Genomic DNA, 22,885 nt, shown 5'->3' on the forward strand with positions numbered 1-22,885 from the left:
TAAAAACCATTTCACTTAAGGAATATCATCCCCATAAAACATGGAAACCCTACGTGTTTGTGTGTGTGTATACTTAACCAAATTTTGGGGACAGATGTGTTCCTAAAAGTGTGCAAAACCTGACCAAATCTCCAAAAACCTCCCTTTGGAGACCTCCTCAATTGTAAAATTGGTATAAAAATAAACTAAGTTTTTATTATTTTTGTAAATGCATTAGTTTTTCTGTGAGTGGTAGGGTGTGTGTACGGATGGCTTATAAAAAGTATAACTGTCTGTGTGTATATATAAACAGTAAAAGTCTTATGTAATTCCCCATTAAGTTTAGACTGGGCAGGTACGCTGTGTTTTAGCCAAAAAAACAAAATCTGTTCCACTTCATGTATCATAGTGAAATGTGGAACCGATCAGCAGGACGCTGCTCCCTCACCACACCCCTAAATCCTGCCTTCCCTTTTTACCATGAAAATATGTTGACCAATAGATTCCACTATTTAACAGCCTTCATTTTTTTCAATTTTGGTTAAAACTTTGGTAAAATATTTTTGTTAGGGATAACATTCTTCTATTTTCTCCATTTATCCCCCTTGTTTGTAGTATTTGCAACTTGAATTTTACAGTTATTTGGCCAGCTTTATGGCTTGTCGTATAATTTGAATGTATTATCGTCCTCATAAACGCACTGCTTTGAAGTGCAAATAGTTTCACCGTTTATGTACTTTGTTGTTGCTATTTGCCTGTAGTGGCTAATGAAGCGAAAGTCTAGCACATTCACTGTAAATATCTTACTTCCCCATTGCAAAATAAGGCCGATAGCAGATCTGTATTTGTGGTGTGGTTATCAAAATAGTGTGTAGTAGATACCTTCGGTTTCACCCTGTCTCACTCTGCTGGTTGTTTTTAGAAACCAAGTCTTGTTTTGTTTCCCTATAGTGAAAGTATTGGCATACTACAAAGTACACGTACTGAGAACTGCATACAAACATGCATACCTTTTGTTTAATATTTATACTGTATGCAGTACATATTCGATGCATATTAGGCATATGTTCAGTATGCATGTGACTAGAAAATTGTTCCAGTTATGCATTGCATAAGCACTGCACAGGATACTGCATCCCACAATGCAACTCTGTCGTCTTCACCTATGGTCTTCACCTTTACTTTCCAAAGTGATGAATAAACTAGAAGTGTGGAGACCTGCTGTCAGTTTCATGTGCACCAAAGCAAACCGATTTACAGTCGCTTTCCTGAGAACGGTGCCATACATGATTCTCAAGCTGAATATGTGAGAGTTGGCAGACTTGAGGAGTGATTTAACATGCAACTATTTAATCAGACTGGCAAGAGTTATGACTTTGTTGCACATAAAAAGATTAATGCAGACTTCATGTGACAACAATGTAGCTTATTAATGTTTTTAATGTCACATTATATGTTTGTAGTATTTTTAGTATGTAGCGATGAACAATGTTGTTCATAAATAAAGTTTTAGTCGCTGCTTGGACTCATTCAGATGGCACCCATTCATAATGGTGAGGAAATGATGTAATGCATTTTTTATTTGATTTTTTTATTTAAGAAAATTTCCTTGATTTGCTAAACAAAAACGTGATGATTGCATTCCCATTCAGCCTTGTGCACAGTGGTTTGTTCTGATATGGATATTGGATTGCTTCTCTAGCCAACATGCATTGCTTGGTTGTTTTATGCAACTATGCAAGCAAAAATCAACTGAATTTGTGACTCACAATCTTTAAATGGCCTATTAGCCCCAACAGCTGTGCATGAAAAAATTTAATTGGCCAGAAATGAGTCTCGGAAGTGAAGCCAGCGAGTCTGCAGCTCTCTCTAGTGGAGGTTTCTTATAATAATGTGTCGGCTTTCTTTGTTCAAACAGGTCAACATTTGTCCAGCATTCAAGTTAGTTTACCTAAAGCCATCAGGCAGACAAACAAGCTCAATTGCCTATTATTAGGCTACACAACAAAGATCAAATCCGAGAAGAAAACGAATCCATGAAAAATCCGCTCTCGATGAAAAGAGTCTGATGATATAGAGTAATGAATTTAATAACTTCAAATAAAGATAGTCGGAGTAGCCTATAAAAGTATACCTTTTATCCCAAAATTATATATATCGTCCAATAAAAACAAATGCTTTCAACATTTTGTTAAAATAAATGTATTCTTAAAATAAATAATCAGTATCAGACATTTTTTTTCACCTTTTATATTGTTTATTATTATTATTATTTTCTTCAAGTTGTTCTTGTTTGTTCACCCGAGGAAGAAGAAGCTTAACTTTCACTGTACTGTATATGATGCCATAAAAATGGCATCTGCTGTCTGTCACAAATGGCGATGAAGTGGTAGCGAAAATATTAAACTATAATTCAGGACAACGTCGGCGTGACCTATTTAATATTCATTAACTGCCATTGGAAATAACTTCAGCACAATCTAATTAATATTTATGACCACAGCAGCGTCCATAGAAAAACACGAAGCAGCGTCCGCATGACTTAATTAATATTCATGAGCCAAACCTTCGTTCGCTTCAGCAGGATTCGTCATGTCCCAAAGCGGCAGGCTTGAGCTCGGCTGAGCGACAACCAGACCGAAACATCACAGCAAAAGATGAAAATGTAGAGACAAATCAGAGGATGCGCACATGATGACGATGGAAGACGGACTGGTGTCTGAAGACGATATATGTGAGTGTTAAAATAGCATACTGAAAATAAAAAACAGTGTTGTAGTGCGGTATTAGTACGGACAATAACTAGGGCAAGTGAGAGGAATATATTCTCATATATGCATCTCGTTGAATTGCTTATAACACTAATAGTTGACAATAAAAACGTTATTATATAATGCACTAAAGAGACTCGTTTTTCTAGTGCTGTGTTGTATTCATCAAAATATTTACAGCCTCCAGTATATTATACTATTTATTAATTATATCTTGTAATATTTTATTTTTTATATAGGCCTACCCTCCCCATACACCAGTAATCGATCCCATCCTCAATCTTAATTATGCATAAAACTAGAATATAATCTAAAACATAGATTTTAATTCTCTATAAAAATGGAAAGAAGTGTTAGATATCAATATTGTTGATGCATGTGGACTTTCATTGTTCCTGCTTATGTTTGTACCCCTTTAATAGTGGGTCATATCTTAATGATGTGTCAAATTAAAATAGAATCTGAAACCTAGATTGAAAAGATCTCTTAAGAAACATTAGATATGAATAGTGTTGATGCATGTGGATAATCATTGTTCCTGCTAATGTTTGTACCCCATACATCTTTAATAGCGGGTCATATCTTAATGATGTCACCTTTCACTCTAGTGCTTCGCTCGGAGAAGGAGTTTCATGATGCTGCGAAGAGGAATGACACGGAGAGAATGCAGGAGCTCATCAGAAGAGGGGTGGACATCAAAGTCAAAAATAAGGTGAGATATAGCCAATGCGGAAACATATGAACAGTGCAGATCTACATGCACTGTATTATGACTGTGCATTATACTAGACACTCTAAAGTAGTCTTTCTTGTAAAAGAGCAGTCTTCATATATGCCCTTGGAAAGGTTGAAAATTTGCAACTTATTTAACCATAGACAAAGAGTATTTATCACCTGAAAACATGACAAAGATAATGCATTATGACTCAAAGTGGCTGTTTCATTTTTTCATGTGTTTTTGGTTTTACAGATGGACCGTAAGGCCCTTCACTGGGCAGCAGGAGCCGGCAGTGAGAAGGCAGTGCATCTGCTGCTGGACCATGACATGGAGGTGGATGATATGGACAGCGTACGTGTCAATTGCATTTTGTTGAACGGATTCAGATGTAGCTACATTTGAGGCGGAATGTTTCATGTTCTGTGTTTATTTACTGTATGAGCACAGATAAGTGAAATACTGCTCAACTGGATAAATGTTTAATGGGCTGCTGTTCATTCACCATGTGGCCTGTAAATTACTGGAGGCTATGAGCTTGTTGCACCAACAACGATTGAAGAGACAAAGCATGGCAAAACCTTTTTTAGGTTATTGAGCAGTTGACCAATATGTACCTGGAAATCTTTTATTTATGTGTATATATATATATATATATATATATATATACCCATACACAGAATTCATGCTCTGCATTTAACCCATCCAAAGTGTACATTCGAACCCACAACCTTAGGGTTAAGAGTCAAACTCTCTAACCACTAGGCCACAATAAAATGAAAATAAAAATCCAATTTGTGCACACAAACTTAGAGGGTGACCATGAAATTAAAATATTACAATAAATTTTAAGATTAAAATAAATGTTCAGTACAGTGTGTGTGTGTGTATATATATATATATATATATATATATATATATATATATATATATATATATATATATATATATATATATATATATATATATATATACTGTAATAAGAGCTGAATGCATTTGTTTTTATTTTATAAAATTATACAGAGAATTTAAGGAATCTGAAAAGTCTTTTTGAAATATTTGAGAAATTATAGCATGTTAAAGAACTTTAAGAACGTGTCACTGCATATGCAGAGAATAAAAGTCCAATCTGTGCACAAACGTGTCACCAACGACAAAGGGTGGCCGTGAAATGCAAGGGATAATTAAAATGTCACAATGAAATTTAATATTAAAAATTAATGTTAAAGTATAAGTGAAAGAGGATTTATTAATTTATTATTATTATTATTATTATTTATTTTTTTAGATGGTCAACATTTTTGAATCCCGTTTTTGTTTTTGCAGTTCATATAAATGGTCCTGTGGAGTGAGTTTCATTTTTAAAACACAAAAGTCCCTCAAGTAGTAATGTGGGCATAACTACTGTAATTTAATTCTAATGCATGCAGTTTTATTTCATAAAATTTAACCGAAAATTATTATTAAAAACATCCTATTTATAAAAACATTTGAAGTATATAGCATGTCTCGGGTCATTCCATATGCTTTTGGTGCAAAAAGTCAGTTTTGGGAATCAAACTCATGTCCTTATTGTTGCTAGCAGAAGGATCTACACATGTATGCATCCCTGGATTGTGTTTATTAAATAATAAAAACTGTATTCACTGCAGGCTAATATTGTTTTTGACTAGATTCTTGATTGTTTTCCAGTTCGGTATGAACCCTCTGCTCTTAGCCGCATGGTTTGGTCACCTCTCGGTCCTAAAGCTCCTTGTCTCAACTGGGGCAAAGCTCACCTGTGAAAACAAAGTAAGACTCGATTGGACAAATCCTTTTAGGTATTTTGTTTTTAAGAAGACAGTGGCACATCTCACTCGATGTGCTCTGCTCTCTTCACCAATAGTCTTCAGAAGCTTTTAAAGACCACTAACCAATACAAATGAGATCGGCATGTGTACAGGCCTACATTAGGGCTTCATCATTCATTTCAATGCATCCCACTTACTGAACTCTCTCCGTTTTTCTTTTCAGAATGGCTTGAATCTCTTGCACTGTGCTGCCCAGAGGGGTCACATCAGTATTTTGGAGTATATCATGGAAGATCTGGAAAGCGTGCAGCTTAATAAAGTCGACAAGGTGAGAATCTCATGTTTTGTCACAATGACCGTGATTTTGAAGTCTTTTATTACACAGAAGTGTACCTTCAGTTCCCTAGAGCCCAGGCAAAGTTAAGAGACAGAATGGGTTTTGCTCTCTAATGTATTGTAACTAGAAAAACATATTTTACACTAGAGAAAATTCTGAAAGAGAGTTTGACTGATACAAATGTGTAAGTTCTGTGGGTGAAACGGAGGTGGTCAGTTTGACAGAATTTGTCCAAAAAGTTACTATTTGTTCATATTTTGATCACATGACTTCTTACATACTGTATTTGCGGACACTTTAAGCTGTTTTCCATCTAAGAGACTGATAACAGCTGTGATGATTGCACAGTGTTCACGCAAATACCAGTTCAACTTTTTCAAGGAATGACTTTGAGGAAGGAATTGCCTTCGGGAAGAGGTTTGTTGACGTAAAGAGCAGACAGTGAAAAGGTCAAGCTTTAAAACAGGACATATAGCTCCATGAAAGTTTTATCCATGAGGAGTTTATTGGATCATTTGTTTGTTTTTCTCTGCCTCCACAGCCTTGGTTATAGAAATTCAATTCAGAGAAAATAGATGAATCATGCACAGTCAATATGAGTGGGGACATGTATTATGAACATCAACAAACTTTTATTTTTTTCACAGATTTTCAAGCTGTTGTGAATTCTGCTACTCATTACACACAAGTTTACATTTATTCCCATTAGATGTTTTGCAAAGCGGATCAATAATACAGATATCACACTATCAATATTCTGGAGTAGTTTCATTGTGCTTTCTGTCAAAACATGTTTTATTTCCCATTGGAATATTAACAGATGAAGTAAAGCTGTTATATGTTTATGGAAACTACCCTTAAAAATAAAGGTTCATGGTTTCACGGAGAACCTTTAACATCTATAAAACCCTTCGCTTGCACAAAAGGCTCTTCAGATTATTAAAATATTCTTTACATTCTTGTTAAATGAAGAACTGTCCACAGAAAGGCTCTTTGAGGAACCAAAAATGGTTCTTCAATTGCATTGCTATGAAACCGTCCCCTGTTGGAACCTTTATTTTTAAGAGTCTATTACATTTTGTCCTTTCTAACATGTGTCAGTCAGGTAAGACCGCGTTTCATTTGGCCGCAGGGCATGGACACCTGAAGGTGGTGGAGTTTCTCATTGGGATGGGCTGTGCTCATGACCTCAAGGACAAGGTGAGGGACAGACACACACTCCTCTGTGTGTCAGCCAAGGTTTCAGAATAATGTTCTTCAAAAAACTTGCAAATGTGATCCAAATAAAATATGTAGACTTGAGTGGTGTGGCACTGTATTCTTATTTTATTCACTGTGTTCAGACATCAGTAAGCTCTTAAAAAAGAAAAAATCAATGCAGAATGGAGCCAAAGAAATCATCAAAATAGAAAACAAATCAACTCCAAATGTATTAATCTGACCTAATGACAAAAGAGAAACTAAACATATTTCAGCATGCTACAGTAGACGCCTTTCCGGTCATACTTTGGTTAGTTAAAAAAAAAAAAAAAGAAAAGTATTGTCAATTACAAAGGATAAAGAAATGATTGATGCGGCATTAATATGGTGTTCATGAACTGCAGGAGGAAAACACTGCACTGCATTTGGCAGCTAAGCAAGGCCACAGTGACATCCTACAGAAGATCATGGACACCGGGGAGAGCATTGATGAAAAAAACATTGTAATTCGATCCCGTTTTTGTGTGCACCAGTTTCTTTCTTTTTTTTTTTTTTTGGTGTTGTTTCTTTGTTTCACATTGGGATCTTTTGTCAGGATGGCATGACTGCTTTACATCTGGCAGCTGAAGGAGGGCATTATGAATGTGTCAGACTGCTGCTGGAGGCTGGCTGCAATGTCAATGAACTCACTCATGTGAGTACTTCGTGATGAGTCTTCATCATGACCAATGGGATTTTCAAATTTTTTAGTACATCAAGCTACAGTGCATGGTCATATGTTTTTTCTTATAGAGTAACAGGTCTGCTCTTCATCTGGTGGTCCAGCATGGCTCAGGAAGAGAGGTGCGACTGCTGGTACAGGCTGGGATCCACCTGGATTCAGTAGACACAGTCAGTACTAAAAACCCCAGCTTTCTGCATGCTTTTTACATTTTTGCTTGCTATCAAGAATTATAACTTTTGTTGTAGAACAGGAGAGAATGTTTGGGGGGGGGGGGGGGGGGGGGTCACTATGGCATGCAGATTAAACAACTAATGGATTCTCTGTTAGCAATGTCACACACACACCCCTACTGTATATGTACAGTATTGTGACTAATTATTGTCAGTAAGTCTAGGTACAAGGCCATCTTGATTATGTTACAGACATGTTTAAGACAATATTATACAGAACACCGCTATCAGAAGTATCGTGCAGCTGTTTTGACTTTAAGGACATGACCAAAGCACTATTTGGGACAAGTGGGGTTTTCATCTTGTCGAAAGCATGTCTATTCTCAAAATGTTTGACTGAGGAGTCCCCTGAATCTAACCTCCTGTGTGCTTTGTTTTCAAATGCTTTTTGTCCTCAATTTGAGTTCAAGCAGTAGATAACCTTTATTATGGATTTAGATCTTCATGCCAACATTCTGTGTAAAATAACAGTTGGTGATTCAAGTTCTGTTGACATTAAAAGAATATATGAATAAGATCACCTTATTCCCTAATTACATACATAATGGATAAATGGTGTATATAGAACATTTATTTCTCAGTGTTCTTTGAATTTTTTAATTGTAATTTAATTGTTAATGGCAATGTTATTATACATTTAATGTTATTATTTCACAAACATTATGGGAATGTTACTTTTGAGTTTTTCCTACACCATCTTATATGAATGTACAACTAAAATGTTTCAGAAAAAAGTTTAGATAAATGTTTTTGTACTAGCGTTTTGAGAACGTTGTTATACATTTTGATTGATATTGGACATTCTATTAACGTTACTGCAAGGATGTTTGTTTAGAACTGTTAGAATCTTGCCAGTATGTAGCCAAAGTTCTAAAAACATTCTCTATTAGCAAAAAATACATATGCATGCACACAATATAATACATTTTAGTAAGATTGCAATATGGAGTGCATGATTTGGGCACAATTGAAAATTTACCTTATTCTTGAACCAGGAGCTAAAACATCGGAAACATTACAAGTTTAAGTTCTACTATTCAGAAAACCCCTAGTATTTACAGACATTTTTCCTTGCCAGCAACATACTTCAGCTCTACACCTGGCAGTGCTCAACAACTCCACAGGAATAGTGAAGGATCTGATCGATGCGGGATGCGACCTGGACATCGTTGATGATGTGAGTGCTCCACATTTACAAATGCAGTCATGATTTCACTGATTAAGGTGAAATTAACTTTTTCTTCCTTACAGCGGCTTCAAACTGCTTTGCACATAGCAGCAGAACACGGCTGGCTGAACATCGCTGAAATGATCCTGATATCTGGAGTCAATCTCAATCTGCTCGACAAGGTGTAAATTACTGTTGTCATACTTGGGTGTGGATGTTGTATTTAATATTGTAATACACTTGTGATCAAACAATTAAACAGAAGATATTTACTTCAATGTTATAGCAGGGAAAGTCGTCACTGGATGTAGCAGCTCGAGGCAATCATGTGAATGTCGTTGACATGATTATCAAAGCTGACAGATTTTACAAATGGGAGAAGGTATGTTAATTGTACATTAAACTTGAATTGTGACAGATAAAATATGACTCAAATAATTTAAGATTGTGTGGTATTTTTAATGTTTTAATTTGCTTAGGAAAATGTGACGAGTGACTCTGACTCTCTGGTAGGAACGAGCCTTACCTTTAAACAAGATCATCGACAGGAGACACAACATATCCGATCTGTCCTATGGACACTTGCCTCCAAATATCTTAAACCAGGCGAGTGGAAAACACTGGCTCGACACTGGAAGTTCTCAGAAGCACATATTCGAGCCATAGAGCACCAATGGACAGGTACGTCATGTAACTGTCACTAATAGCGCCTCTGTAGCCCTTTCTGACCGAACACAGCGGGAACCATCACCCGAATATTAGTTCCGCCCGGACTCTTTTCTCACACGGACCCAGTACTTTTCCGTCTCAGCTGTGGCTTATCATCTCATTAGTTATTGCCTTTAATAGGCGCAGACATTCTTTGTTCATTGCGAAGTCTTATCGTTCCCTATGGTTGTAATTCTGAGCATTTATATCTGTGTTGGATTTTCTGTGTATGACTCTGGACTGTGTACCCCGTTGACGATTACTGCTGCCTGCCATTGCGACCATTGCCTATCTATTGAGCTGTGTTCCGGATTACCTATGTTGTTCCTGTTTTCTGGTGATTATTCCTGCCTGTTGACGATTCTAAATAAAGCCTTGCGGATGGATTCGAATGTCTCTGACTCCGTGTTACAGAAGACTTCGCCACCTCAGGATCCAGCGGCTTTAGATCGAGTGGTTACTGAATTGACACGACAAGCCTCCCTGTTGACTGTGCATCACCAACAGTTAGATCGGCTGACCACCATGACCGAGGAATTGGTGCGGTCTATGCGGTCGCTCCCACAGGCTGTGCCACAAGATCTCACTGCAGGCCCCACCGCGCCGCCTTCCGCGGTCTTCACCACGGGAATCCACGCACCCCGCTTGGCACTTCCAGAGAAATATGACGGCTCCCCAGGCAAGTGCAGGGGCTTTCTTATGCAGTGTGCCATCTATGTGAACTCGCTGCCGCCGGGCTTAGTGACAGAGGATGGCAAGGTTTCCCTCGTCTGCACCCTTCTCACCGGTAAGGCCTTGAGCTGGGCAACGGCTTTGTGGGAGGGCCAGCAGATGGTTTTTCCGTCGTATCAGCACTTTCTCACCAAATTCCGGGAGGTGTTTGACCACACTGAGGATGGCAAGGAGGCGGAGGAGGAACTATTAAACCTTCGACAGGGATCTTCCACCGCTGCGGATTACGCTCTCACGTTTCGCACGCTAGCAGCCCAGGCGGGCTGGGAAGGAAAACCCCTTAAGACCATGTTCCGTCGAGGGCTTCGCACCGACCTGCAGGCTGAGCTCGCTTGTCGGGATGAGAGCAAGACTTTGGAGGAGTATATGGAGATGGCGATCAAACTGGACCATCTGCTCCGCTCTCGCAGGAGTCGTCAACCACGATTACCTCTCGCCTCACCCCAGTCTTCGGCTCACGCCCTGGAGGAGCCCATGCAAGTGGGATTTTCCCGCCTCTCTGATGAGGAGCGCGACAGAAGGATGAGAAATCGTCTATGCCTCTACTGTGGTCAGTCTGGTCACTTCCGAGCTCAATGTTCCGCTCGTCCTCCTAGAACCACCAGCACTCGGGTAAGCCACAATTCCTTGTCACCCTCTCTCTTGTTGGATGGTTGCTTGATCATCCACGGCCGCCACATCAAGACTAAAGCCTTTATTGACTCAGGGGCGGCCGGTAACTTTATTGACCAAGACTTTGTTAATCGCCATCGCATATCTCTTGTTCCATGTGACCCTCCTATGGCGGTGGCAGCCCTGGATGGAAGACCACTAGGTGCTGGAAAGATCTACCACATCACTGAGGCCATCACACTGATCACCAGCTCCCTGCACACCGAGACCATCCAGCTCCATGTCACTCAATCACCTCACCACGCCATTATTCTTGGCCACCCCTGGCTCACCCTCCACAATCAACAAATTTCCTGGAAGGATCAGGACATCATCCAGTGGTCCCAATCTTGTCTCCAGCGGTGTCTCAAATCCCCACAGAGGAACCATCACGTGGTCCCAGTTCCCCAACCTGAAGGTCAACCCCCGCAGGACCTTCCCGAGGTTTACTGGGATTTCCACTCGGCATTCAGCAAATCCCGGGCCACCCAGCTTCCACCTCATCGGGACACGGATTGTGCCATCGAGCTCTTACCTAGAGCCACGCTCCCCAAGGGTCGTGTATACCCCCTGTCCCAACCCGAGACTCTGAGCATGCAGCAATACATCGACGAAGAACTCGCCAAGGGGTTCATCCGACCCTCCACCTCACCTACCTCGGCGGGCTTCTTCTTCGTAAAAAAAAAAGACGGATCCCTCGTCTCAATCCCGCGGAACGGAATTATGACGTCGGGGACAGAGAACTGTTGGCCATGAAAGCGGCCCTGGAGGAATGGAGACACTGGTTGGAGGGCTCGACCATGCCCTTTCTCATTCTAACCGACCACAAAAACTTGGAGTACTTGAGAACTGCCAGACGTCTCAATGCCCGCCAGGCCAGATGGTCGTTATTCTTCTCCAGGTTTCTCTTCACTATAACCTATCGGCCCGGGTCCAAGAACGGTAAGGCGGACGCACTCTCCCGCCAATACGACTTGTCCCAATCAGACACCTCTCCGGCTACCATCATTCCCATCTCCCAGATCGTCTCCCCCGTGCAATGGGACATCATGGCCGAGATCACTGAGGCCCTAGAAACAGACCCTGCTCCTCCGGAATGCCCTCCTGGACTGACCTACGTCCCCGCTCCCCTACGGCATCGCGTACTGACACTGATCCACGAGAATCCCAGCGCCGGCCACCCCGGCGTCCAGGCGACCAGGGAACTCGTTCTCAATAAGTTCTGGTGGCCTTCCATGACTCAACAGATTCTAACCTTCGTCAAGGAATGTGTCACATGCAACCAAACCAAATCCCTACACCAGCGCCCTGCCGGTCTGCTCCAGCCTCTCCCTATCCCAGAAAGACCATGGTCCCACCTGGCCGTCGACTTCATGACCGACTTGCCCCCTTCTCACCACAACACCGTGATCCTCACCATCATTGACCGGTTCTCAAAGTCATGCCGCCTCATTCCGCTTCCCAAACTTCCCACTGCAACCAGGTCTTTAGATTTTATGGTTTGCCCGAAGACATAATCTCGGATCGGGGACCCCAATTCACGTCCCGTGTGTGGAGGTCCCTCTGGTCTCAGTTAAATGTCAACGTCAGCCTCACGTCAGGGTACCACCCGCAATCCATTGGACAAGTGGAGAGGCTGAATCAGGAACTCTCCCGCTTCCTACGAGCTTACTGTCACCTCCATCAGGAGGACTGGAGCGAATACCTCATGTGGGCCGAATACGCCCAGAATTCCCTAAGGAAGCCCTCCACCCAACTTACCCCATTCCAATGTGTGTTAGGCTTCCAACCTCCACTATTCCTGTGGTCCGGGGAGCCTACTAACCTCCCCGCAGTGGACATCTGGCTACGGAGGAGCGAAGCTACCTGGGATATAGCACACACCAACCTACGAGAGGCAATCCAACGAGTTACCCGCCAAGCCAATCGCCTCCGGAGAGCCACTCCTCCATACCTAGTTGGACAGTGGGTCTGGCTCTCCACCCGGGACCTGAGACTCCGACTCCCCTGCAGAAAGCTTAGCCTAAGGTACGTGGGTCCGTTCAAAATCCTCAGACAAATCACTCCTGTGTCTTTCCGTTTAGATCTTCCATCTCATTACCGCATCTCACCCACTTTTCATGTTTCCCTGCTCAAGCCCGCTGTGGAACCGAGAGGAGAGGGGGACCAGGACGAGGCCGCTCCGGCAGAGACTCCTCCCCTAATGGACGCAGAGGAGAACATTTATCAGATCAACCAGATCTTGGACTCTCGGCGCCGAGGCGGGGTTCTCCAGTATCTCGTGGACTGGGAGGGATACGGCCCCGAGGAGCGGTCTTGGGTCAATTCTAAGGACATGCTCGACCCCCAACTTACTGCTACATTCCACCGGGAACACTCGGAGAAACCCGCTCCTCGTCCTCGTGGTAGACCTCGGCGCCTAATAGGAGCTCACGTCGGGAGCCGTTCGCAGGGGAGGGGCTCTGTCACTAATAGCGCCTCTGTGGCCCTTTCTGACCGAACACAGCGGGAACCATCACCCGAATATTATTTCCGCCCGGACTCTTTTCTCACACGGACCCAGTACTTTTCCGTCTCAGCTGTGGCTTATCATCTCATTAGTTATTGCCTTTAATAGGCGCAGACTTTCTTTGTTCATTGCGAAGTCTTATCGTTCCCTATGGTCGTAATTCTGAGCATTTATCTCTGTGTTGGATTTTCTGTGTATGACTCTGGACTGTGTACCCCGTTGACGATTACTGCTGCCTGCCATTGCGACCATTGCCTATCTATTGAACTGTGTTCCGGATTACCTACGTTGTTCCTGTTTTCTGGTGATTATTCCTACCTGTTGACGATTCAAAATAAAGCCTTGCGGATGGATTCGAATGTCTCTGACTCCGTGTTACAGTACCTCTCTGCTGAGTGCATTTAAAAAAAGTTATAGATACAGTGTGTGTATTTTTAGACACATACATACATTCCTCCAGTTTTCAGGGTCACATGATCTTTCAAAAATTATTCTCATATGCTGATTTGCTGCTCAAGAAACATTTCTGATTATTAATGCGGAAAACAGTTGTGCTGCTTTATATATTTGTGAAAACGGTGATAATTGTTTTTTCAAGATTCTTTGATGAATAGAAAGTCATTTCTGTAAAATCATGCTGACCCCAAACATAAGGTAGGATTTGTATATAAATATATATACAATTTGTATTCTAAGTAACCCATTAAAATGTAATGTCTATAAATGGGGAAATACAAATGGGTGGATTATTATATTAGATGTTAATCACTTTTCATAAAGGGGTCATATGTTGTCAAAAAGAACATTATGTTGTATATTATTGTTTCTGAAACGTGTCGATTTTTACAAAGCTCATCGGTCTGAAAAACGAGGTGTGCTCTGATTGGCCAGCTATCCAGTGCATTGTGATTGGCCGAATACCTCAAGCGTGTGACATCCTGTCACGCCCCTCAACATACTGTTATGCCGTGTGTCCCAGCCCGACAAGACAAAAACAATAAAACCCATTATAAATGAGGCATTTGTTGCATCCAGAGGGGGCATAATTACTGATTATAATGACTTATACTGTCTTTTTGCACGTTGCGTTACATATCGCACTGCGTAAACATAAAACCATGTCTGTATTTGTGATCGGAGAAACTACAAACAACAAGCGCTACTCTACACTGCTCAAAACTTGCGTTTGAATCATCAGTGGCAAATTATTATTAAATTGCCAAAAATCCTAATTGGAAAATATGCACCAAAAAAGTCCCATTATCCCAGAAGTCTTCTGAATAATTCTGTCTTTATTACACTAAGGAAAATAGGTTCATTAGATGAGCCAGTAACCATAGTAATTAGTGTGAAGTAGTCTGCTTAACTCTATTTTGAACTCTAAATCAGAAAACAAGATCCTTAAGAGCATGGCACTACTACTCAAACTAAACTGAAGACACCGACAGATATCTGTGATAGTGATGACAAGCTCTGTATTTTATAGGTACAAAGAGCTACAAGGAGCATGGGCACAGGATGCTGCTCATCTGGCTGCACGGAGTGATCACCGCTGGAGAAAACCCTATCAAGGGTTTGTACGAAGGTCTGGTAGGAATCTCAAGGATCGATCTGGCAGGTGAATTCATCACTACAGGTCATTCGTGTATAAGGTCTGTTCCCAAACCTGTTGTGATGCCCATCTAGACTGCATTTTTATGCATCATATGTGCATTTCAGACTCAAAGGCAGCAAAATGAAGAGCTTGTTAGCAGAATTGCATGCATCTCTCCCAGAATGCACTGAAGTGACTTTGTGTGCCAATTCGATTTTAAAATTCTAGTTGGGTTATTTTGACCAATAACTGACAACTTCATATCCGTCTTTTCCTGTATGTGACCAACTAATGTTTTGACCATGATTATGCCTAGACGCTTGTAATCAGCTGGAAACTTTGGGTTTCAGTTCAGAGTTATCGAGTGTATATTTTTACCAGTTTCACTGTCTACAACCTTGCTTTACCTTCCCTCTTTTATAACTTTCTTTTCTTTCTAACAGAAAGCATGCGACAGCTGGCAAATACTGATCCATCTTCTGCTAAAAAATGCTCTACAATGTAATCTGAGATTTATTAAGAAAGGCCTAGACTGAGCACGTACCAACCAGGAGATCAGATGCTCTTCAAATACACAGCACTGATGAAACACAAATACTCCCTAAAATACAACCTCAGTGAAGAAAACTTAGCCGTTCACACCAAGAGCAAATATTTACAGCACACATGACTTTGGACTGAAACATTGTGTTTCTGTTGAAGAAAATATCACAGCATTTTTTTTAGGAGATCATGTAGATTCTTTTTTTTTTTCTCTGTCAGAAAAACTCATCAAGCAATGACATTTTTGGTTATGCTGAATTTCAGGTTCTTTTTTACTGTTATGCATGTCTTTCAGTCCTAAATTTATTTGTAGATGCAACATTTCTTCTGTAATGGTTATGTTTAACACTAGAAACAAATAAAATTCTAAAGAAGCTGCATTAGCCAGGATACTGGGTAACACACTTGTGTGTGTGTGTGTGTGTGTGTGTGTGTGTGTGTGTGTGTTTGTGTGTGTGTGTGTGTGTGTGTGAACTTTAGTGTGTGCAAATGCTCTTATATGAAGACGGGACATGAGAGTGAAGGTGCAATGAAATGAATTGATTCATAATCTTCTGCAGTATTTTATACGGATTAGGACTGGCCTGACATTGATTTCTCAATTTGAATAATTTCTCTGAGGAACTAATAGTTTTGTTACTTATGATATAAAACAAATCTGAGCTTTAAAATTATAACTTTTTTCATGAACCAAACCTTCCCCCCTTACTACTATTTACTGCACGAAATAAACATGAATGAACATTGGACCGTATGTTGAAAATGTAACGTGTCTCATCATGTGATCCCTCAAGCAGTGTTTCAGCTGTGAAAGATGTCAATAAAACAGCTTGTTAACAATGTAACATTAACCTCAGAAAAGCTATTATTTGTCCACTGCTAGTTAACTAGAAAAATAAACTATAGAGATGAATAAACACTGTAGGCTCTATTTGTAGATTGCATTTATAACTATAATCTAGATATTTATCATATTTTTGTTATAATGGCTGTAGTGGACTGTGACTCAACAGAAAATTCAGTGCTGATCTGAAGCAACTAGGTTAAAAGTTAATATTGACGTATGAAAATATTTCTGCAAATTTGCAGACTCCAGTGCTTCTCGTATAGGTTATCCAAATGTTATTGTGTACATGAATCCAAATGCTAGTCAAGCACAGTCACAGTTTTAAATGAAGTGCAAGTATGACGCAAGCAAACCCATCATCACCAGCTGTCTCTGAGGAACATGCAGCTGTTTTCTTTCTGTGTCCATGCAACACCGTCTCAATAAACAAAAATATTACAACAGGAAGTTCTCCGTTTCTGTATTTTTGTTGCCAGGTTTCCTTCAAAGAATCAGTCCAATAATATTGGAGTAATCTTTTTTTTAATAGTCCATATTTGTTTTTAATTGTTTTGGACTGTTTTCACTTGTAATTGGTGCTTGGTCTGTGCATATTTCTTTCCTGATTCAGAAATAAACTCATCTACATCTTGGATAACCTGAGGGCAAGTGTATTTGCATAAAATTGTTTTTTTTTTTGGGTAAACTATTCCTTTAAACCAGAGGCATTCACATCCACCTCTTTTCTAATCCCATAAAATGTGTCACTCAGAATAACATCACAATACTGATGAAATCATAATACCATGATATTGAATGATTGCTGTATTCATATACTATTGTATGTAGATGATACTAAATTATACCATGAATATGAATACCATGGTCTAATAAAATAAATGTTGAATTTATTTGCATGCCATAAATTTGCAATGCCTAATTCATTAATCTGAAAAAACTTTAATGATTTATATCGTGTAGTCACAGCAGTGTTTTAATTGTATGATAATACTTTTAGCAAATGCAGAACACGTAATAAAAATAGTTGTAAATCTATAACAAAGATCAATACCTGTCTTTTGGTTACACAGCTTTATTTAAGTAAATAATGACACTTTGTTTCCAAATCAAGGACTCCTGATATGTCATTTGGAAAAGTTAAGAGGTTTTACACAATCTGATGTTGAAACGAGTTTCATTTTATATCAGTGCATGACTCAAACAAGCAACAGGCATGATGACGTTGACAACATTCATACAAACAAACAAAAACAAACGTAACAGAAAATAACACCAATGTACAAAAGGCAGAAAATTAAGTTCAGGGAATAAAAAGTGCTAATTTGAACAAAGACGTGCATTTTATATTGTGTAAGGCAACCGGGTCAAAACATTTGAAAACTCGAACCATGTACTCAGTTTCACTTATTTACAGTCTTAATCAAAATATTGTTTCTTTTCTGTAAAGTAAAAATAGGCTCTTTAAAGTCCATTCACATTTGACTGAGTTTAAGGTCATAGAAAAACAGAATAGCGAAACATGACCTCTGAATGTTGTGTAGCTGAAACGTGTTAAACTCATGTCCCAATTCATCTAGTAAGCATTCAGAGGATGTTTGTGCGAGGCCTGTTGGGCTCTCTACGATTCGCCATCACTCTCGTTGTCGCTGCTCAGATTTGTCTTCTGCACTTCCAGCTCTTCTGCGCTGATCATCTCTGGACTGATAGCGGCATACCGCGTCCCATGAAACTGACGCAGGTGTATCTAGAGAGTAAAACAGGAAAACGAGCATCGGGAAAGGTCTTCAGGTTTTCTTCACTCATGTTGCACAGGAAAAAAGTCATTAATTTGAGGTTGGAACAACGTTAGGGTGAGTAATTAATAACAGAATTGTAATTTAACTGGTTGAAACTGTGGACTCACTTGTATGTACAGGTTAACTTCTGCACTTCTGCACAGATACGGGAAGTTTCCACCTGTTTTGAGGTGAGCTCGTCGAGCCTTGGGGTACAGTTTATACATTTCCTCCTTTGCCTCATGTGACAGGGCACTCTGATCAAAAACCTGAAGGGCAAAATATTTTTACAAATGTTAAACTTTCTTGTTTTTATGCTGATCAAGAAACATTTATTATTATCAAACCGTTTTGTGGAAATTGTGATACACTAACTTTTTTTTACTGCAAGGGTGCATTAAATTGATAAGTACATATATAAATGTACTTTATGTACAGTACAGACCAAAAGTTTGGGAACATGACTATTTTTAATGTTTTTGAAAGAAGTTTCTTCTGCTCATCAAGCCTGCATTTATTTGATCAAAAATACAGAAAAAACTGTAATATTGTGAAATATTATTACAACTTAAAATAATAGTTTTCTATTTGAATATACTTTAAAAAAATAATTTATTCCTGTGATGCAAAGCTGAATTTTCAGCATCATTACTCCAGCCTTCAGTGTCACATGTAACCTCAGTCTGTCACATGATCATTTAGAAATCATTCTAATATTCTGATTTATTATGAGTGTTGGAAACAGTTCTGCTGTCTAATATATTTGATGAATAAAAGGTTCAAAAGAACTGCATTTATTCAAAATAAAAAAAATTCTAATAATATATATTCTAATAATATATTTTCTTTACTATCACCTTTTATCAATTTAACACATCCTTGCTGAATAAAAGTATTGATTTTATTAAAAGAAAATAAAGAAAAAACAATTACTGACCCCAAATTACTGACCAGTAGTGTATATTGTTATTACAAAATATTTCTATTTTAAAAACATAGCTTCTTTTTTTTCTTCTTTTTATTCATCAAAGTATCCTAAAAAAGTATCACATGTTCTGAAAAAATATTAAGCAGCAGAACTGTTTCCAACTTTGATAATGAATCATCATATTAGAATGATTTCTAAAAGATCATGTGATAATGATCCTAAAAATTCAGCTTTGCATCACAGAAATAAATGATAATTTAAAGTATATTACATTTAAAAACAATTATTTTAAATTGTAATAATATTTCACAATATTACTGTTTTTTCTGTATTTTTGATCAAATAAATGCAGGCTTGATGAGCAGAAGAAACTTCTTTCAAAAACATTAAAAATAGTAATGTTTCCAAACTTTTGGTCTGTACTGTAAGTACATTTATAATGTTACAAAAGATTTATATTTCAAATAAATGCTGTTCACGGAACTTTCAATTCATCAAAAAATCCTAGGGGGAAAACATGTACCACTAGTTTCACAAAGTGGCAAAAGGGTTTCCAAAATTGATTTATAATATGTACCATTAATAATAATTGAGCACCTATAAGAAGTAATAACTGAGCAAATCAGGATATTAGAATGATTTCTGAAGGATCATGTACACTAGACTGAGGAATAAATTACATTTTAATATTTTAAAATAAAAAACACTACTTATTACAATATTACTGTTTTTTTTAATCAAATAAATGCAGGCTTGGTGATCATAAGAAGAAAGAAAAAAAACATTCAACCGACAGTATACAAAGCAGACCTACATCTATTATGGTGACGGCAACATCCTTGATCTTGTGAGGCTCCACGTAGGAGTTTTGGCAGTTCAGCGTGAGTCGAGAGGCCAGTTCACTCTGGTTCAGGCTTTCCAGCTGAAGCACAAACAAACAGAGAGCTCTTTGTTGATAAATGAGCAAAGAGTGAGACAAATTCCCTTCACACATCAGTATGAGATCTAGAATAAGTACTGAATCTGGTCTGGCTTACTTTTCACTTAACTATTTCAGTACAATGAAAGTAAGCATGTTTACACATTTCACAAAATCTGGGTGGTCATTTTTAATGTTCATGTAAAATGTCCTTAAGGCAACAAATCGACTTGAACAAATGCTCTGAATATATGGTTTTATTGATCTGTAATCGACTTTTTACTAGATGTTGTAAAATAAACTTAACTTCACTAATTATATCATCAATACAAGTCAGTATGGCATTACTCACTCTGTCAACCATAAAGTCAATTGCATCGGCCATTTTTGGGTCCATGGGTCCTTTGGCAAAGTTACCAAGCACAATCTTTTTGAGCATGAAACCAGGCATCAACCAGAAACTAGAAAAGTAACATTATACATGAGACAAATCCACAGCGATGGAGATATTAGCACTGCACGAGTATCCAGTGTAAGTCTCTACCTGTTTGCTGTCCATGTCTGGTTGAAGATCGATGTGTCACTAAATGAGTTGCACAGGATCAGAGAATGAACTCTGGGAGATTTATGTGTGACTTCAGCAAATTTCTGAGCCAGGAATCCACCCAGAGAGGCGCCAAACAAGTGCACCTGCACAGAGAGAATGAAAACAGGTTGTGAAAGAAACTCCTTTCTCGTCTGTCATACATAAAACAATCGGTACACCATACCTTGTCCAGTTGTAGGTTGTCTAAAAGCTTTCTAAATCCATCACAAAATTCCAGAAGATCCCAATAGACGGGATACTGGAGCTGGATACAGAAATATCAAGTCACACATCACAGGAAAAAAAAAGAAAAGAAATAATGTTAGAAGAGAAGCAAGAGGACATGTTAGTCATGCAAAATGCAATTTTTTTTAAACAGAAGGCAACCGAATAAAGCCTTAAAAATGTTAACAGATGTCTATTCCAGCAGGTCTATCTGTAGCTGATGTGGAAACGTACGGAGATGACGCGGTAGCCCCATCCGGAGAGAGCCAGCACCTGCTGGAAGAAAACCTCTGCCGTGCCGCTCACAGGCGGGAGGAAGATGATGGGACACCTGATGCTCTTCGGCCCGGCGTCATACAACGACCAGACTTTACTGTCATCATCATCCACGATTATCTACAGAAGGCACACAGGCACAAATGTGCTACATCAGCATCGTATAATACATATTATCCTAATTAGCATTTACGGCAGTTCTTTTTCACGTTAACTACACTTTTTAACATGACAATTAACAATTATTAATTATTTTTTCAATGCACCACAATTCAACATGAGATAGATGGATAGATGGATGGATGATAAATAGATGGATGGATAGATGTATAGATAGATGGATGGATGGATGGATGGATAGATAGATGGATAGATGGATGGATGGATGGATGGATGGATGGATGGTTAGATAGATGGATAGATGGATGGATGGATGGATAGATGGATGATAGATAGATGGATGGATAGATGATGGATGGATAGATAGATAGATAGATAGATAGATAGATAGATAGATAGATAGATAGATAGATAGATAGATGATGGATGGATGATAGATGGATGGATAGATGATGGATGATAGATAGATAGATAGATAGATAGATGATGGATGGATGATAGATGGATAGATAGATAGATAGATAGATAGATAGATAGATAGATAGATAGATAGATGGACGGACGGATGGATGGATGGATGGATGGACGGATGGATGGATGATAGATAGATGGATGGACGGATAGATGGATGGACGGATAGATAGATAGATAGATAGATAGATAGATAGATAGATAGATAGATAGATAGATAGATAGATAGATAGATAGATAGATACTTACTCTTTTCAGAGGTACGGTGCTTCTGAACCAGTTATAGTCAGGAGATACTCTTATCTCCTCCATTGCTGAAATGCAAATGAAATGTCGGGTTAAACACGTGTATGTTTCACAGAATAACTGACACGATCGTCCAATGCTTGCAATGTATAAGAAAAGAAAAGAAAAGGTAAGTTACTGTGTCATTGATTTCACACCCCCTTCATGTATTTCACCATAGAAAAACCTAGGAGAGAAAAAACGTGATTAGTGTGGAAGACTAATTCTTGTAGATGTACATACATAGTTATACAAAATAAATTATATAAAATTCGATTTGAAATAATCGTTTAAATAAGTACAAAAGCGGACATATGATTGTTTTAAATGCTGAAAAACACACATCCATCTCTATAAAACTGCCGTTTGTATACGCTTCACAACAATGTAAATCAGCAGATAATTACGAGCGATAGAGGAGTAAACATAACCGTGCTGGTTGTTGAAATAAATCTCCTTTTATTGACTTTCATCCGCAGACTTGAAATAACACTGTAGCCCTTCGCTGAATCACATGACAGCAGCTTCCGCATCCAACAAACGACTGACAGCAGCCAATCAGAAGCCGCGAACTGCGCGCATGCGCGGTGAGAGCAACGGGGAGCCATTAAAGGAACAGTTACAATGAAAAAAAAGTTCCAAAGCGCATTTCTTTCTTTCTGTTGAAACAAAAACGGAAATTAATGACATAAATGTGTATCCGTAAATGTGTTATAGGGTTTATTTTGTATCTTTAGTATTTTTGTTTAATAAAATCATTCATATGGCTTCAAATATCAGCTTTCCCTATTTCTTGTGTTCC

At 39.0% G+C, this 22,885-nt stretch overlaps 2 protein-coding genes across 3 annotated transcripts; one reads left to right on the forward strand and one right to left on the reverse strand.

Moving 5' to 3' along the window:
• Positions 1-2,566: 2,566 nt before the first annotated feature.
• LOC132096524 (ankyrin repeat and death domain-containing protein 1A-like) lies at positions 2,567-16,026 on the forward strand. Its single transcript, XM_059501938.1, has 15 exons — positions 2,567-2,713; positions 3,359-3,462; positions 3,721-3,819; positions 5,158-5,256; positions 5,479-5,583; positions 6,694-6,792; positions 7,197-7,295; positions 7,388-7,486; positions 7,585-7,683; positions 8,825-8,923; positions 8,998-9,096; positions 9,201-9,296; positions 9,394-9,595; positions 15,001-15,132; positions 15,552-16,026. Exons 1-15 carry the CDS (start codon positions 2,671-2,673, stop codon positions 15,611-15,613), a joined length of 1,536 nt encoding a protein of 511 aa, XP_059357921.1. The 5' UTR covers positions 2,567-2,670; the 3' UTR covers positions 15,614-16,026.
• A 1,528-nt stretch (positions 16,027-17,554) lies between these two features.
• LOC132096529 (maspardin-like) lies at positions 17,555-22,660 on the reverse strand. 2 transcript variants are annotated; one of them, XM_059501952.1, is made up of 10 exons: positions 22,515-22,660; positions 22,223-22,270; positions 22,048-22,112; positions 21,166-21,327; positions 20,891-20,971; positions 20,665-20,810; positions 20,473-20,581; positions 20,016-20,123; positions 18,402-18,542; positions 17,555-18,242 (listed from the first exon to the last, which is right to left on the reverse strand). In XM_059501952.1, exons 3-10 carry the CDS (start codon positions 22,108-22,110, stop codon positions 18,117-18,119), a joined length of 936 nt encoding a protein of 311 aa, XP_059357935.1. In that variant the 5' UTR covers positions 22,111-22,112; positions 22,223-22,270; positions 22,515-22,660; the 3' UTR covers positions 17,555-18,116. The 2 variants fall into 2 exon arrangements, with proteins under 2 accessions (XP_059357935.1, XP_059357943.1); XM_059501960.1 differs by lacking the exon at positions 22,515-22,660 and adding an exon at positions 22,359-22,400.
• Between the last annotated feature and the right edge of the window lie 225 nt (positions 22,661-22,885).

The sequence above is a fragment of the Carassius carassius genome, chromosome 2, assembly GCF_963082965.1.
Source record: "Carassius carassius chromosome 2, fCarCar2.1, whole genome shotgun sequence".
Taxonomy (NCBI): Eukaryota; Metazoa; Chordata; class Actinopteri; order Cypriniformes; family Cyprinidae; genus Carassius; species Carassius carassius.

Coding starts and splice junctions, on each gene's coding strand:
- LOC132096524 (XM_059501938.1), top strand. CDS start 2,671: ATGATGACGATGGAAGACGGACTGGTGTCTGAAGACGATATAT. Junction 6,793..7,196: donor CTCATGACCTCAAGGACAAG/GTGAGGGACAGA, acceptor CATGAACTGCAG/GAGGAAAACACTGCACTGCA. Junction 9,297..9,393: donor GATTTTACAAATGGGAGAAG/GTATGTTAATTG, acceptor TAATTTGCTTAG/GAAAATGTGACGAGTGACTC.
- LOC132096529 (XM_059501952.1), bottom strand. CDS start 22,110: ATGGAGGAGATAAGAGTATCTCCTGACTATAACTGGTTCAGAAGCACC. Junction 20,972..21,165: donor GGGGCTACCGCGTCATCTCC/GTACGTTTCCAC, acceptor TTCTGTATCCAG/CTCCAGTATCCCGTCTATTG. Junction 20,582..20,664: donor CAGACATGGACAGCAAACAG/GTAGAGACTTAC, acceptor TTACTTTTCTAG/TTTCTGGTTGATGCCTGGTT.